The sequence below is a fragment of the Rhamphochromis longiceps genome, linkage group LG4 (assembly GCF_057381845.1).
Source record: "Rhamphochromis longiceps isolate RC_006_pf linkage group LG4, R_longiceps_female_GT1.1, whole genome shotgun sequence".
Lineage (NCBI taxonomy): Eukaryota > Metazoa > Chordata > Actinopteri > Cichliformes > Cichlidae > Rhamphochromis > Rhamphochromis longiceps.
In genome coordinates this window covers 37,349,732-37,367,730 of record NC_140560.1, presented here as the reverse complement: position 1 = coordinate 37,367,730, position 17,999 = coordinate 37,349,732, and the positions used below count along the sequence as shown (strand labels likewise).

The 17,999-nt window shown below is 44.0% G+C and overlaps 1 protein-coding gene and 1 long non-coding RNA gene across 5 annotated transcripts in view; one reads left to right on the top strand and one right to left on the bottom strand.

The window, feature by feature from the left end:
• mvp (major vault protein) overlaps positions 1-6,861 on the top strand; it is a 13,741-nt gene extending 6,880 nt beyond the window's left edge. For 3 of the 4 annotated variants that reach the window (XM_085404883.1, XM_085404886.1, XM_085404884.1), the window contains exons 9-18: positions 1,455-1,673; positions 1,934-2,169; positions 2,239-2,436; positions 2,615-2,759; positions 3,279-3,490; positions 3,606-3,722; positions 4,020-4,146; positions 4,735-4,923; positions 5,932-6,083; positions 6,523-6,861. In XM_085404883.1, coding sequence (XP_085261009.1) covers positions 1,455-1,673; positions 1,934-2,169; positions 2,239-2,436; positions 2,615-2,759; positions 3,279-3,490; positions 3,606-3,722; positions 4,020-4,146; positions 4,735-4,923; positions 5,932-6,057 — 1,569 coding nt within the window. In that variant the 3' untranslated portion in view covers positions 6,058-6,083; positions 6,523-6,861. The remainder of the gene's footprint in view (positions 1-1,454; positions 1,674-1,933; positions 2,170-2,238; positions 2,437-2,614; positions 2,760-3,278; positions 3,491-3,605; positions 3,723-4,019; positions 4,147-4,734; positions 4,924-5,931; positions 6,084-6,522) is intronic. The other variant, XM_085404887.1, reaches the window with a different exon arrangement.
• A 5,982-nt stretch (positions 6,862-12,843) lies between these two features.
• LOC146672301 (uncharacterized) lies at positions 12,844-17,448 on the bottom strand. The gene is made up of 6 exons (XR_014911546.1): positions 17,283-17,448; positions 16,714-16,782; positions 15,003-15,073; positions 14,847-14,884; positions 14,603-14,764; positions 12,844-13,897 (listed from the first exon to the last, which is right to left on the bottom strand). It is a non-coding gene; the product is annotated as an uncharacterized LOC146672301 (long non-coding RNA).
• Between the last annotated feature and the right edge of the window lie 551 nt (positions 17,449-17,999).

Here is a 17,999-nt window from a genome sequence, read left to right as displayed (position 1 = left end):
AAACAAGCAAACATGATAAGCTCAATAAAGAGGCCATTTGTAACGTGCTGCAGCTCTGTAAAGGCTGGTATGCAGGTGAAAGGCGTGTCTCTGGTCGAAAGGTGAGAACGCCTCGCAGTGCTGAGGGGTGTGGTTGAAAGGTTGGCTTTATCGCAGGTATTTCTAGGAACAGAGTGAACTCTGGTGCAGAGCAGTCATAGAAAGCAGCAGGTCAGGGTGAGGCCGACTGAGCGACCAGTCCTGTGGAAATATTTATTGTGTGCATATCTTTGGCAGTCGTTGAGGCTTTTTAGTCAGCGTCCTTCTAGGAGCAGCGCTCGCCACTCTGCGATCGTGGCTCAAGAGTTGGGAGTTCGTCTTGTAATCGGAAGGTTGCCGGTTCGAGCCCCGGCTTGGACAGTCTCGGTCGTTGTGTCCTTGGGCAAGACACTTCACCCGTTGCCTACTGGTGGTGGTCAGAGGGCCCGGTGGCGCCAGTGTCCGGCAGCCTCGCCTCTGTCAGTGCGCCCCAGGGTGGCTGTGGCTACAATGTAGCTGCCATCACCAGTGTGTGAATGTGTGTGTGAATGTGTGGATGACTGGATATGTAAAGCGCTTTGGGGTCCTTAGGGACTAGTAAAAGCGCTATATAAATACAGGCCATTTACCAATGAACAGAGAGCCAAAACTATCATCTCCTTCAAGTAGAAGCGAAATGGGACGCAGTCTTCTGGGGGCCAAAGAGCTAAAAGCCAACTGATCCTGGAAAGAAGAAAAATGAAACCAAGAAACGAGGCCTGAGCTCGCAGCCACAACACAGGAAAAGAGGTTTGCATCAGCCAAAGTGCCACAAACCTACCACGTCCCAGCGCACGGTAACCAAAGCTTTCTCCTGCTGTGCTTCCAGTCAGCCGTCCAACAGCCTGTTTCTAACTGTGCTGTCCCGACCTTTGACCTTTAACATGGAAGTTAAATGTAAAACAGAAGTTTGTTCTTTCAAAGCAGAGATGAGACAATCCGCCTTTAGGCCTGAACCCTCACATACATCGAGCCATGTCTCTATTTATCTCATCATAGTGCATCAGAGGTAGTTTAACACGTGAGTCCGTGCATTAGAACATCTCTGATCCCAACTGGGTGGAAATGGGAGCCTCCAGCTGGAACTGGTTTAAATCCGGATCACTGGTGATCCTGTCCTTCACTTTCCTTTCCTAACCCAGACTAACCCACTCTCCTCTTCTTCTTCTTCTCTTCCTTCCTTTGACTCAACACCCCCACCCCCAAACCCTCTCCTGACTCCACCCACCATCACGCCTTCCACCTTTTCCTTTTATCTTCCCTTCACTTTTTTTACTCAGTATTTTCCTCCAATCCCGTCTCCTCCTCTCCCTCCCTCTCCCCCACCGCTCCAGTGCATCACCACATTAACCCTTCTCTCCGTCCTCCTCCTCTCTGTCTCCCGTTCTGTCTGCCAGCAGGAGGAAGACGACGAGGAGGAGGAGGAGGAAGAGCAGCAGGAGAGGGCCAAGCGCTCTCGCAGAAGCGGCACCCCCCGTCGCCCTGGAGACCGCTGGATGCTGCGGGGCCCCATCGAGTACGTCCCCCCTGCCAGCGTGGAGGTGTTGCTGCGGCGCCAAGCCATCCCGCTGGATGAGAACGAGGGCATCTACGTCAGGGACATCAAAACGGGAAAGGTAGGAGTGGCCTCAGCGTTCCCAGCCCCGCCTCTTTACATTGTCTTATATTTAGCAGAACGCTAAATATAACGCTAAGAGTCCTTAAACCTTCCTCGTGACCAGCAGGGGGCGACTCCTGCTTGTAAAGATTGCCTCAGCTCATCATCATCACAGGACCCTCAGTGCAGAGCGTTTAGGGTTTTCCTTTTATGTGTCACGTGTCTGTAAATGATTGATGATCGTGGTCAATGCCATAGCAACGTATTGCTGGTCTGCAGGTGCGCGCGGTGATTGGTCACACCTACATGCTGACTCACGACGAGGAGCTGTGGGAGAAGGACCTTCCTCCAAACATCGAGGCCCTGCTGGGCGCTCGTCTCGACCCGCTTGCCGACCGCTCAGACCGCGGCCAGCAGGCACCGGCTGCCCCGAGGGAGAAGACCAGGGTGGTGTCCTTCAGGGTGCCCCACAACGCCGCCGTGCAGGTCTACGACTACAGGGAGAAGAAAGCCAGGTGGGCGCTGCTGTGCGTTGGAGTTGAATGAAGCTGAACTGCTGGTGCTGATGGTGGTTTTGTCTGCAGGGTGGTGTTTGGACCGGAGATGGTGATGCTGGGACCCGACGAGCAGTTCACCGTGCTGTCGCTGTCTGGGGACAAGCCAAAGAGGGCCAACGTCATCAAGGCCATCTGCCTCCTGCTGGGGCCCGACTTCTTCACCGACATCATCACCATCGAGACGGCCGACCACGCCCGGCTGCAGCTGCAGCTCTCCTACAACTGGTAAGCGCACGCTTGTGTGAGTCCGTGGAGAGGCCGGTTCACAGCACAGCAGCATGATCTCTGACTGCTCCGGGTTTTTAAAAAAAAAAGTGCATTTCCGGGTTAAAGCGCCGACAAACGCAGACGCCTCTCAGTTCTAAGTGTTTCTTACCTTGGCTCCTCCCCCTCTCCCTCACAGGCACTTCGAGGTGAAGTCTCGGGTGGACGCAGCCAACGCCGCGGCCGTGTTTTCGGTCCCCGACTTTGTGGGCGACGCCTGTAAAGCCATCGCATCGCGGATCCGTGGAGCTGTCGCCTCGGTGCAGTTTGATGATTTCCACAAGGTTTGTATCGGAACATCCAGCCTGTGATATCCTGATGCTTTTACATTCAGAATGAAATGAAATCACCAACTGATGAAGAACAAGCCGGTCTGCAGGTCAGGCCGACCGACATCCATCTCTGTGTTTGTGTTCTGGGACTTCGCTCGAGCAGCTTTGCATGATTCAGTTCGAAATAATCCTTCTTTGTCTCACACTGAACCTGAGAGCAGCCTGTGAAACGAGTTGTTTTACCCCCAGACCAGCGCAGGTTCGAGTAGTTTTCTCCTCATAATTAATGTCAGCTGAGTGTACTCAGGCTTGATAAGAACAAATGACTAAAGTAAAATATTAGTCGAAAATGTGCCTCCATCCGTTGTGGTGGGAGTCGCACAGGTCACAAGATTCAAATAGAAATATCAGATCTTCCCTTCAGCACCGTCTCTGTGGATCATAACTGCTCAGTTCATGTCCGAGTACAACGAATTGTTTAAAAATCCCAGATTCTGACGTGATCGTTGAGCCAACGTGTTTCTTCTGCAGAACTCGAACCGGATCATCTGCTCGGCCGTGTTCGGCTTCGATGAGAAGATGCAGGTTCGCTCGAGTCTTCGCTTCAGCCAGAACAACCTGGTGATCAGCAGCGTGGACATCCAGTCCGTGGAGCCCGTCGACCAGCGCACACGAGATGCCCTGCAGAAGAGCGTCCAGCTGGCCATCGAGATCACCACCAACTCCCAGGAAGCAGCTGCACGGTCCGACGCACGCACACGCACACACACACACACACACACACACACACACACACACACACACACACACACAGCATCAATGAGACGTCGCAGCTTCATGAGGTTTGCTTGTGTGCAGACACGAGGCCGAGCGTCTGGAGCAGGAGGCCCGGGGGAAGCTGGAGAGGCAGCGCATCACCGACCAGGCCGAGGCGGAGCGAGCCAGGAAGGAGCTGCTGGAGCTGGAGGCGCTCAGGTGAAGCCAGACGCCACCAGCAGGAGAAAATCAGAGCGTTAGATGGCTCTTAAATATCTTCTCAAGGTCACAGGATGCAAACAAACCACGACGCCTAACGTTATCAATTATGAGACTTCGACATGTTTTATGTCTGTCGTCACATTTTTGTCCAATTTTTAAAGATCAGCTTGGAGCTGCTTCCATGAGGCAGAGCTCGAGTGTAACACACAAAGACTCTGACAGACTCCAACCGTCAGAACTAATTTACAACAAACTGCAGACAAAACTAAAAGTGTGTGTGTGTGTGTGTTTCAGCGCGGCGGTGGAGAGCACCGGAGCGGCGAAGGCTGAAGCTCAGTCTCGGGCGGAGGCGGCTCGGATTCAGGGAGAGGCGGCGGTCAGCGAGGCCAAACTGAAGGCCGAGGCTCAGAGGATCGAGGCGGTACGTTCACACTTCCTCCCTTTCAGTATAAAACATGTCAGTAAAATCTGCCGCCTGCTTTAAAGTAACGAGTCGGCATCAAACGCTGACTCACAGCTCACTGATTCACCAAAACGATTAAAAGTGAGCTTGAAATAGAGTTCAAGGGTCGAATGATGTCACACCGATTAATCCAGTTTACATGAACAAAAACACAAAGACTTTGTGCTGGATGGATTTAACCTCGCCGTCTGAAAGAAGGCGCCGGCTCACGAGTCCCAGTTTAAACGGATTCAAAAGAAAAAGTGACGCCGCGGAGTCGAAGCTGTCCAAGTCAAAAAGAAGAAGCTGGCAAATTATCGCGCAGATCTAAACAGCTGTGTTAAAAAATTCTCTCTCGTCTCCATGGCGATATTTTCTGTCACATGTTTTGGCTGTCGTCTCTTCGTTGTAGTATTTCTGTCGTAGCGCTACGTCAAAGTTTTCCCTCATCCTTCTTATCTGCTCCATCTCCACACCAGCTTTATTCAGTTTAATTCAGCCTCGAGGTGCTTTTTATTGTAAGGTCGACCCTATATGTCTCTGTAATGTGTGTGTGTGTGTGTGCAGGAGGCGGAGCTGCAGCGCCTGGCGAAGGCTCGTGAGCAGGAGCTGAGCTATAAGAAGGAGATCGACCATCTGGAGGTGGAGAAGCAGCAGCGGCTGGCTGAGATCGAGAGTCAGCGCTTCAAGCAGATGATGGAGAGTTTGGGCAGCGAGACGCTGAAGGAGATCGCCAGAGCCGGCCCCGAGATGCAGGTACAACACCCACGCCGCTGACACCACACCCATGCCGCTGACACCACACCCATGCCGCTGACACCACACCCACGCCGCTGACACCACACCCACGCCGCTGACACCACACCCACGCTCACACCACACCCACGCCGCTGACACCACACCCACGCTCACACCACACCCACGCCGCTGACATCACAGCCACGTCGCTCACACCACACCCACGCCGCACGAACATGAAATGCTCCGAATTATTTTAAGAATAAGAAAGACTCTGCTGAGAGTCTACGCCACACACAAGCTGATTATGTGTTTATTATAATAAACATTATTGTGTTTATTATAATAAACATTATTGTGTTTATTAAAGCAAAAAGGTTTTTTCTGCTCTTTTTGTAGACGTCTGACAACAGGTTTCATTTCACTGAGCCATCGCTTTTATTTTGAAAAACCACACCATACTTGTTAACCGACCACCGAGCGAGAGTAAAACTAGAAGCACGCGTGTTTCAGACCAGACGCACGAGACTTTGTTTCAAAGATCTGTGTTTGAAAACGTGTAACTGAAGGCGACACGCTCGCCATCGAGCTTCAACCTCAGTGGTCTGTGTACGAACGGCGTGATGATGAATAGGGCGCGACGTTGAACTGCAGCACAGACTCGTTACAGTCTGTCTATTGAAGATTTATTAACGCAGTCTTTGCTTTTAATTTGCGCTTGTTTACTTTTCCATCACATCGCTCGCCTGACTCGGACGCTGGCCGCTTTTTGCAGTGTTTGCTCGAATAATAAACGTGTAATAATGAATTAAAACAAATTCGAGATTGTTTGCAGATGAACCAGAGTAACGTTTATCGTCTCATTTAAACCTGTTACTGCTGCGCAGGTGTTTATGCTGTCTTATAATGGGGGGGTTATTTTAAAGCATCTGCCCCAAAATAAGGTTTTAAGCCTTGTTTTAATTTCTCTTGTTGTTTTTGCTGCTGCTGAGCTTAAAACTGTCTGCACTGGTTTGTTTCCTCCAGGTGAAGATGCTCCAGTCTCTGGGGCTCAAGTCCACCCTCATCACGGACGGCTCGTCTCCCATCAACCTCTTCACCACAGCCAACGGCCTGCTGGGGGCGCTGCCGGGTCAGGGACAGGCCCAGTGAGGAAGAGGAGGGGAACAGATGTGAGAGTAAACCTCAGCAGATCTTCTCTCTTGTTTCTGTTACTGCCGACTTCTCAGTGATTTCATTCAGTTTCTGCAGCCGTCAAACAAAACCCATCTTTTAGCCTCGTTCATCAGCTCTGTGCAAAGAAATGTTTCTTTTTAATCATTTAAGCCCAAATTTGTTTAACTTAACACGAGCGTGAAACGTTAGACTGTGACGAGGCTCAGAAACATGAAGCTGATGCACCTGAAGGACACAGACCCTCATCACATCTCGTTTTTTAGACTCGTCATCGACTAGTTTAGAACAACTGACTTTTCAAAATAAGAGCCAGAGGAACAAATATGAAAGCACTGCTGGTCGAAATTAACAACACCTGATGGTTCAGTGGAACAAAGGTCACTGATGAAGACGACTCCTGACATTTAGGAATTTCTTTCTGTTGTTTTCTTTATTTTTCAGGTTCAACATTGGAGGTCGTGACGGGTTTTTTCCACCTACCTACCTACAATATGTTAAAGTTCAATATTAAAGCGATGTGTGCTGGCCGGAGGAAGTGAGGTGCGCACGTGTCGGAGAACCCGCAGTGAAGATGTCGTTCACCGTCCCACGCTGACAGCCAAAGATTTGTTCCTACTGAGCACTTTTTCTCCCAAAGCTAAAAATGCTGTTTACAGATGTTGACTCTGGTGTGTGGATGTCTCTGCCTTACAAAGTGCTCATGTTCTTCCTTCTGTGGTTTTTTCGCTGAAGCAATATTAAAACTGACGTCCTCCGCTGTGCCCGTGTTTTATTTTCATGAGCTGCTCTGATTCGCCAATAATGAGCAAACAAAAGCTCCAAACGCTCAGTTCATGACCGTGTTTCTACTCCCGGCCCTGTGTGAGGTCATGGAGTGTCCCCTCTCTGGGTTCAAATGTTCCTCCAGTCCAAAAGCAAAGCGTCCTCACCTTCAGCTCCAAAGGATCACGTGTTCTCTCAGCTGTTACAATAAAGTCAAACAAAGGTTTGTTTTCCATCTAAATCTGATACGCCCCATTCTGATTGAAGGATGTATGAAACGGGGTCAGTGAAGCCCAGGACGAGGGGGCAACTGTGCTCATTAAAAGGTCAGGTTGTGGGTCACTGATGGGTGGAGACAGACCCTGTTCATCAGTCAATCAGAAGAAAGTCTCAAAGGTCAAAGAGCACACGAAGGCCTGGCGTAAAACAAGCAGGGATGATTTTGAGCCGCGACCCACGCAAAGCCAAAGAGCGAGGCGTGGCCCGTTTAATCCACCTGAGAAAATCCACCTGAAGGAGCTACTCGGTCTTCTCCATTTGGCCACAGGTTCTCATCCACATCACATCTCATGTCATCTAGGGCAACACACCTAGGAAAGAATCTTCTGGCTGCCAGAATTGAAGGAGTTGAAAAATTGAAGCAGTAACACCTGTGCAGATGTTCATCTACAATGAGAATCAGCTGTGGCTGGTTAAACTGCATTTTTAGATTTAAAATATGTTTCAATAAAATATTGCTGTTGCATTTTGCTGTCTTTTCAAGTTTTGCATTGTGTTATTGTTTTGGCCATAAGTTTTGAAAACAGTATGTAAGCACATGCAAAATGTCCTGTACGTACAAAGATTTTTGGCCGTTGTGTCTGAGTGAGAAGATAATTCATGAAATTTGAGAGATGTAGTCATTGAATGCATTTTGTGCCAAAACAATGATAACTGGTCCTCAGTTTAGCCCACATAGACTTCTGTTGTGCTCACTGTGTGAGGAGTTTTGCAAACGTGACCTAAGTATTGAGACATGTGTCCTAGCATCTGTAAAAAACTGTAATAGTTAAATATTATTGTTGAGGGGCACAGACAGGACTCCGCACGCACACACACATAAAATTTTTTTTTTTTTTTTTTTTTAAAGTTGCCTCAACAAAAGGGCACTTTGGGCACCCATCAGGAAAGGGGTGGGTGCTCAAGCCCCTCTAGCCCCCCCTCTGCACGTGCCTGACCCTAAGACCTGACCAACTTGGGTGGCCAAGCTTCTGCTGGTCTAGCTTTTAGGGTCACTGAGACACGCAAACCCCCCCGACCACATTATGGTGGTAATCCCTCAGGGGGAAACAGATTTCAGTCAGGTTTCAGAGCTCATCACAGCACAGAAACAGCTTTGAAAACTGCTAATTTAAATAAAAGTAAAACAAAGTAGGCCAAGTTATAAAGAAAAAGGCAAATTCACCAAGTCTTGAAATATAAAAGTGAAAAATAGAAATACAGAATAAAATAAAATATCTTTACAACCAACAACATAAAATCTATCTTAATTACATGACCTTATTTTGCAAAAATGAAATGAGAATAAAATCAGACATTCAATTTATGGACTCAAATTAACAGAGTCGCATTAAACGCACCTCACTGCCTGCCGTAGCTGCACCTCAAAGGTTGGATTTAACCAAAGTCCCGCAATTAAAGGAAATTTAAAAAAATGTTTCTAACAGATACAGTGAAGAACATTAAAATCGTTCACTGTCAGTTACAGCCGCTATGACCCTGACGCCCTGCCTACTGAGAAACCTGCCCCCGGGTCATCTGCATACTAACAGTGATTGGCTGAGGGAGGGTGAGCATGCGCACAAACACAACCGCGGTAAAGTGAGCCGTCATTTGTGAGCCGCGGTCAAGCCAGCCGCCTCCTATCCGCCGCATAAATTTCCTTGCGCTTTTACACCAGTCTTTACGGTAGCGCCTTTTCGCTTTATATCCCGATTGAAAGCCTAGGCCCGCGCACACGTGCACGCGCGCGAACACTCACACGCGCATGGGCGCACACAAATTACAATGAAACAGCCCAATACAGTCAATACAATTATGGAAATGTCAGAAATTCATTAAAAATCATCCTGAGTAGTTGAGGTCCAACTTTCAACAGATTCTTTCTCCGGGACACCTACTGTACCTGTGTGCCAGGTTTCAGCCAGATTCACTGTAAAATTCCTCAGAAATTAATGGAAACTTCTATTCATTTATATACAGTCAATACAATAGAATTATGTCAATTTTCAAAAATTGCATTTATAATTTTATAATGCATTTATAATTTATAAAAATTGCATATAAATGTCCTTTAATCTTTGAGGAATTTAAAGTAAATCTGGATGAAACCTGGCACACAGGTACAGTAGGTGTCCCGGAGAAGGAATGTGTTGAAAGTTGGACCTCAACTACTCAGGATGATTTTTATTGAATTTCTGAAATAGACATAATTGTATTGACTGTATCGGGCTGTTTCATTGTAATTTGTGTGCGCGCGTGTGCGTGTGACTGTTCGCGCGCGCGCACGTGTGCGCGTGACTGTTCGCGCGCGCGCACGTGTGCGCGAGTATAGGCTTTCAATCAGGATATAAAGCGAAAAGGCGCTACCGTAAAGACTGGTGTAAAGGCGCAAGGAAATTTATGCGGCGGATAGGAGGCGGCTGGCTTGACCGCGGCTCACAAATGACGGCTCACTTTACCGCGGTCAAACACAGCACGGAGCGAAAGAGCGAACGAGATGTGATGTCATCTCATGTGTGCCTTTTCTAGCGGTTTTGCAGCTACTGTAGTGAATCGTGTCCATGTTCAGTTTGGTGGTAAACTATTATTTTCGTTCTCAACTTGTAAAAGTTTGACTTGAGCGGGCAGGATGTTTGTTTGAGGGGGCAACGCCCCCTCTTGGCCCAGTGTATAGCCCGGCACAGAATGAACAGGTGAGATTGGGACCACTGGGACCATCTTCATCATTTATTTCACGTCATTTTGAGTTTTGCATCTGGGTTGGGTTTGGGATCACCAGCTTCACGTCACAGTGACGTTTAAACGTTGAGAGTGATCAGAGAGGAAACCGATGTTTAAGGCGCCATCAGCAGACGCTCCAGCTCCAGCTCTGGGCAGCGTACTGAACACTGGGGCTTGTGCTCCCGTGTGTCCACTAGAGGGAGCTCACAGAGTTCTCTGTTGGTGATCATGCTGTGGCGTGTCCCAGGTGAGGTTGTAGATTTTAAAGCTGCACATAGGCTGAAGCTATCACACTTAAGGAGCAATGAAACAACTACAGCTTTACTCCGAATATTACGTGTCTTTGTACTCCCCACAGATCCACTGGATCTAAATGAAAATGATCGATCCTGTGCAGAGCCACCATGATTTTCTGCATGTTTGAAATTTCGGACATGTGAACACAGGACCCCCCGCTGGAGCCCCCAGTGGACAATAGAGGAACTGCAGGTTTCAGTCCCGGTGTTTGCAAACGCTCATGCTTTCTCTGCACAGCGACCCCGATCACACCGATCAGCCTGAGCGACAGAGAGGCACGCGTGTGAAAGAGCATGTTTTTAGTCTGTTATTAGGATGGACTCGATCGCAGGCACGTCAGGGCGAGCAGCTCTGCAGAGACGAGGTGGCTCCTCTTTAACTCAATTCATCGACCCTGTAATTGAATCAGGGGAGGATAATGAAATCCCTCAAGGTTGACTAACTCTCTCCAACTGTCTCCTCTCTTTCAGGTTCCTCTTCATCTTCTGTTATCGACCCATCGCCCTCTGCTGGCTCCGCGTTTGCGTGGATATCCAGGATTCATCGATAAATCAGCTGATCGATGCCACAGAAACCCTGAGTAGTAAACGGCGAGCGTCACAGTCAGACTGAGAACAGAGACGTGTGTTTGTGCAGCGACTTTTCAGTAGAAATGAATCTTAATTCATTAAGAAACTGACAGAAAATTAACTGGTGACTCACCCAGTCCTGCACTAATCTAATCTTTCCTCCACGTAGGACTTTGTGTCAGATTTGCTCTTTTTCACATTTTTAATAGACTCGTGAAATGTTTATGTTCTGACTCTTCTTTTTTCTCTTACTTGAAAAAACAATAAGATCCAGAAACACAATGGTTCATGACATCCAACAATCGCGTTATATTTTCAGAATGATGCCAGAAACACTCAGCGTTCACCTCAGCGTCTCTCTGCAGAGAGGTCGGCATCTTCCAGGCGACCAGTCGGGACCTGTGTGTTCTTCACATCCACCAGATCCAAGCTGAAGCGAACACAGCAACATTTACTGCAGGTTCGACTTCAGCCTGTAACCAGCATCACGCAGAGAAACACATCTGAGAGCATCTTCCTGCATATATTATGCACTTTTGTGCTCATTTAATTCCTTGTTTGTTCTGTATCTGCTGCTTTCCTGTGTATCAGTGACAGCTGTCTGCTTGCATACGTAGTACTTGCTTTGGTCCTATTTCTATTATCTTCCTTTTATTCTCTATGTTACTTGTTAAGCATACCCTTGGGTTTTAAGTGTGCTTTATAAATAAAGTTTATTATTATTATTATTATTCCTGATAACCAATCGGGAGGCCACGTCGAGGACAATCCAAAGACCTGAATCTCCTGAGTGCATTTTAAAATCACCACCCTGTGAGCCAGCGGGCACAGATTCACCCTCCTCAGATCCTCAGCAGGGAGCCAGACGGCAGCGGCGTCACGCTAAGCTCCAGAATGCTCGCCAAGGTGACATGAAGGCAGGCGAACGCAGAGAAACCAAATGCACCTCATAAGCACCCAAAGCACAGATTTACTGCACAGCTGCACAGAAAACGCTCCGCGGCAATAACAGCCCAAGAAGAAGAAGATCAGAAGCACCCAGCGCTGCCGACTGAAGCCTCCGTCACACCATGAACTCCACAAGTATATACACAGTACACAACTGCACACATCCAACCACAAACAAAGAAATAACAACAATAACAATGAAGGCGAACCTTCAGGGTCACGATCTGCACAACAGCAACTAGACTTGTTTTCCATTGTGCCCTGGTACTGTAGGAACGCGACACTCAGAAGCAGCTTTTGGTCACAGCTGTCCTCTCGTGAGTTTCACCGTTGGTTCTGAAAAACGGACTGAAAGGAAAAAGGCAGCAGGGTGGAGACAAAGGCTGAAGCAGCTCCGACTTCGATTCGTCACCACGTCACATGATCAACAAGGAATCAATCAATCTTTATTTATAAAGCACTTTTCATACAGAAAAAATGTACAAAGTGCTTTACATAGTTAAAAGCAGCCCACCCCACCCTCCAACTCACTCCCCACACTCTCAATACACGTATATCCCCCCACCCCCACCCACACACACATACACACACACACGCGCACACTTAAAGAGTAAAAATTGGGCTGGGCTCGCATGAGCCAAGTGAGGAAACACTATAACAGGGAGCCGTCTGCACCGGGAGCCGGTCACAGACCGCAGCCTCCGGGCTGGGCACACAGCCGGAGGGAGGCCAAGGAGCCCCCCAACCAGGCTGAGAGGACCCCAGAGACCCAGCAGCCACGGTCAATAACAGCCCCGGTGCAGAGAGCGCCCTCCGAGGAAACACTGCACTGTAAAACCTGACAAGTTAAGTTAACGCAAATGATTTGGGGAAACCGATTGCACCAATTGATTCAAGTTTTATAACTTAAACAGTTTGGGGTTATTTAAGTACTTTATTAGAGTCCCAAGAACCCAAAGCAAATATGATAATGTAACTCAAATGCATTATGTTTATTTACTCATTGTATTTAGTATGTTTCAACTTAAACCATTAAATTTCTTGTACTAAGATGCTGTATTTATTCAAACTTATTTAAAGTGTTACATGCTCATATTCAAATTAAGTTAAATTAACTTAAATAGTTGTATTTAAACAACTTAATCCAATTGGGGAAACCGATTGCACCAAATGGTTCAAGTACTATTAACACAAAACCAAGCTATTATTCTTTCCATTCAGTTTTTATTAACTTTAACTGCAGAGAAAATACAGAATGAATACAACCATACTTTCAGTCATAACCTATGACTGCTAAAGCCATTATCAAATAACAAATAATTAGGCATTTTAAAACTTGCACTTTTAGGGAATTTTGAATGTTTTTTGTAGCATTTTGAAAATCGATTAAATGTACAAAACACAAATTTAGTCATGTAGACCTGATACATAGGTGTACATCATAAAAAAACAATAGTTTAGAGGCAATTAGAGCCATAACAATCACAATTTTAAGTAACATTTAGTATAATAATGAAATCACATGCACTACAGCAATGCAACTATAGAAAACAGCTGAACTAAGGATGTCACTAACAAAAAGTATTCTCAAAGGTATTTGTGGCTTCGCAACAGTTTTGCCCAGACCTCGAGTGAACTGGCACTCATCACACAATTAAAAAATAAAGCATGAAAGTATACTGTACATATTGACTAATTATCAGTTATCTCGCAAAAGATTTCCATGTAACTAAAATATGTTTTTAGAAATAAGCTTAAGATTACACACTATGTGAAGATTTTTTTCAATCACAAACAAAACGTCAAATATGGATTTTCTCCTTATTCTTAGCTTTCTCCACATTGCCTTTTAGAAAGCTAATTACCCAGAACAAATAAAACTATTGAAGCCATTCACAGATAACTGAAAAAGCACGAATATAGTGACCAGTGAAAAACAAACATCATCTGCACAAGCTCATTTTTTAGTGTCTGCAATTTTGGTTTTAGTTGCTTTCTCTCATCGTCTAGCTTCAGCAACACTACTTGAATGAACTCAAAAAAGCCAGTATACTTCATAGGATAGCTCAGATGCAGAGCATAGATTAGCCCAAACAAAGACACCAGGGCATCAGTCCATGAGTGATGAGTCATAACAAACTGATCTTCAAGTTCTATGAACACTTGGCGTGGTGAGAAAGGAACTCCTCCAGGCACCTCCTCTTCATCGACATCAGCAACCAGAGCAATTCTATGGCTTCATAGAACTCAATTTCACCCTAAGATATAATACAGAGTGCACAATTATTCATCTGTAATATCTCTGTTAAAAGCATAAATACAAATGTTCAGGCACCTTTCTTCAGTTTTTCAAATTCTATATATCATAACATGTTTTAAGTTGACAGTGAAGGTTCATTTTTCATTCATCCAGGTAGTCAAATCAAGGATGAAAGAAGTTTATAAGTCATTCAACTTCACGTCTTCAACTTTCAACCCAAGTCCAGATGACTTATAAACTCCTTTCAACCTTTTCTAAATTCAGATGTGCAAATTATTGTAATACCAAAGTACCTTGCATGTTTTGAAAATCTCCGAGGTACATTGGTAGGCCGGCCAGAACTGCTGTTCTAGTTGCATAGATGTCGTTTGTGTCCTTATATATATATATATATATATATATATATATATATATATATATATATATACACACACACACACACACACATATATATATATATATATATATATATATATATATATATATATATATATATATATATATATATATATGTGTGTGTGTGTGTGTGTGTGTATATATATATATATATATATATATATACACACACACACATATATATATATATATATATATATATATATATATATATATATATATATATATATATATATATATATATAACAAACACATAACAATGGCAACTGCCAAGCAAGCAGAATAATAATTAGTATCTTTTAAATACCTGTTTTCCATATGCCGACAAAAGCTGCTCCATCCTTTCACTGACCCGTCCAGTTTTCCTCTTTTTGTAAAGTCCAGTCAGCTGAGGAGCATAATCATCCAGCGCAGCATAAAACACATGTGGCAGATTCTGATTGGTGATCCGATGAAATTCAAAGTAGAGCTGAAGAGAATTCCAAAAATATTATAAGCAAAACACAGCATACTATATGAGCAGCAAATGTTATATACATAGTTGTACTTACCTGTGTCTCATGAAAGAGTGCTGGCCATGGTCCCTCACCTGGCAAAATTTGAGGTTATTGGATGAGGGCGATTAACTTTGTCAGAATGTTGGTATGGAAAGTGCAGAATTGCTCTGTTTAAGTCTTCTAAGTTAAAATATCTCTTAGAAATCAAACCTTTAAACAATGTGCCAACTCCACTGAAATGACACCTTCAAACAGGTCGTGTAGGAAGTCAGGTGGGAAGCCTGTGACAGGATGAAAGAAAGAGAGATGGTCAGAAGGAACACAGGTGTTTTTAACACCATAGTTTTCCTTAATGTCATCATTCTGAAGCTCTTGCACAATAATTATCATGAGCATCTTTTGTTCTCATTACATAATTCCCTGTAACAGCATTTTCTGTTTGCATTTCTGTTTGGGTGGCATGACAAAACCTACAGAAATATGTAGACCTGAAACTCTCATTGAAACCAGCAAGTCCATGGGCAGAAGGTTGTCTGCCACAACAGAGTAGACAGTGCCTTTAAGACATTCACCAAGAGTCTCAATGTAGGCACCTACTTCTTCAAGAGTTTTCAGATCATTTAAGAGTGGTGACAGCATTTCCTTACACCCAAACTGGCGTACATCATTGGAATTGCACAGCAGAGCAAGCTGGGTGCAGTGTAGAGCAGAACAAGATTTAACTGGAAAGTTTTCCAGTGTCCAATAAACTGCAAAGACTTTATGTATTTTCTTTGAGGTACCAAGTGGGTTTGTGATCAAAATCATCCACATAAAGTATCATTGACAATTTCTGTCCCTCTTGTGACAGTAGAACATTTTCCTGGTAGTAGGATCCATCACAAAATGACATGAAATGTCCAGGAATCTGTGTGGGTGCTTGTTTAATTTCTTCAAGCACATCATTTTTTTTCAACAACAATTGCAAAGATGTGAGAATAGGCACATACATATAAGTGTGCTTTGACGATTCAATTAAATACTCCACAGGTTTGACATATGGAAAATTTTCTTCATAATATGATTTCCTCCTCTTTGCTGTAGATAGTGGTCCTTCAGATGTGACACATTTATGTAAAACATTACTATCAGAAACTGCCTGACAAATCTCATCCACCAGTTTGTCCGTATATGTACAGTTGTGCTTTTTCAGTATATCTACAACTGATTTTCTAACCAGAGGTTGTGATAACAAAAACAACTGATCAATATGCTCAATAATCTCCTGTGTTGCTCTCTGGGACACATGGAGAAGGGTCTGCATTTTCAAGAAAAATCCAGCCAGATTGTATTGCAACTGCTCTTCTAAACCCTCAATTCCACTGATTTCACTGGTGGATGCCACTTGATTGTCATCTGATGACTCTATTGAATCAAGCTGCATGTCATCTTTTTGTTCTACATTTATAACACTTTGCACAATGCCTTCATCGTAACTTGTTGAATTTTGGTGGTCTCTGCATTTGTGGGCATTGAAGGTTGAGTAGACATTGGTTTTAAAATTGCAGTTCTTGAAAGGACATGGAACAGTTTCTTTTCGTTTTAAATGCCCCCTCAGATGGATAAACATTTGGCTTTCAATAAATGGCTGCTTAAAATTACACATAGAGCAACAAAATCCATAATTATTCCAATCTGGATAAGAACCGTCTTTTCTTTGCGTGGGAGTGTGCATTGTTGACATGTGTATCTTTAATGAATTAAATGTATTAAATGTACACATGCATGTGTTGTAGAGACAGGGTAAGGGTGAAATTGTGGAGTACTGACCATGGTTGAGCCGATAATGCTTCAACAACATGACTTTTATGGCAGTAGAAAAACTAGACAAACTACACAACTTGCAATTCCACATTTTGATACCAAATCGTTTTAAAATCACCTTTACTGGTTGTCTTTAGTGCAGTGCTGGATGATCTCTCGGCATGCTACTGCTCCTTCAATCGTCAGACTGTAATAACACAAAAGCCATGAGGACAGAAAGCTAGCAGAACAGTTTTTACTTTTACTTCACTTAAAAACAGTCAATCTGAATAACACAAGCTTGGAAAACAGTAAGATTTATTCTTGCACTACAGTTCATTTTCAATTCAGGTTGGTCAACTACTCTATACGTTATAAAATAATAAAGCAATTTTACACAAGTGAAGTACACAATAGGCTAACCCTTGGAAAGTACAGAGTCAGAAACGTTTAGGTTTGGTGCAGTGCAGCTTTGAAAAGGTAAATTATTTCGCGACTAAAATGCCACTAACCATCATATTCAAAATTTGTGAAGGCGAACTTGTCCGTTAAACTCTTAAAATTAACACTAAATAAATTTTCTACTATTTTCACTGTGTCAAAAGTAGGCTACATTTGAACTTGATAAAGGTCAGAGTCAGAAAAGCGTAAACACTGATTTTACCAAAGGTTTTGTGGCATGCAGTTTGCAAAAATCAGACTACTTACCAACTATTGATTGAAACAAGCCACCAACCGTTAATTTTTTAAATTGTGAAGGCAGACTCCATACAGCGCTAGGCGGGAATTGTGTGCTGGCAAGCTAAGTTACGAGCTACTACAACAAAGTAGTCTGATAAATTACAACGAAGTACAACTAAAACAAAGCAGTCTGATAAATTACAACGAAGTACAACTAAAACAAAGCAGTCTGATAAATGTACGTTTTGTATGCTAGAAGTAAGCATTAACAAAAAAACATAAAAATAACTTTATCTTGTACTTTCCACTCTCTTGACGAGGATCCTGTCTCATGGCCGACAAGTCCAGGCAAAACACTGGGGGCGGGGCTGTGAATGATGACTAATACAAATGAATTAGCACAACTTAAACAGTTTAAAGCAACAGTACTTAAAACGTTACAAAAACATAATGTGTACTTATTACAATAAAGTTATTATATCATATGTATACTTTTGGGTCTACCTAACACACTTCATGAAAGTTACTTTAACTATTTTTCAGAACTGAGTAAGAACAACTTACTTCTTTTAGTAAGATGCACTGTTGGGTTTTACAGTGTGGAGATATGATGCAATACGATATATACAGGGTAAAATGATAAAATAAATAAGAACAGGATACAATATAAATATAAATATAAATGGAGTAAGAAGATTAAAAAATGAATAAGAATAAAATCAAAAAATATTAGGTAAATCCTAA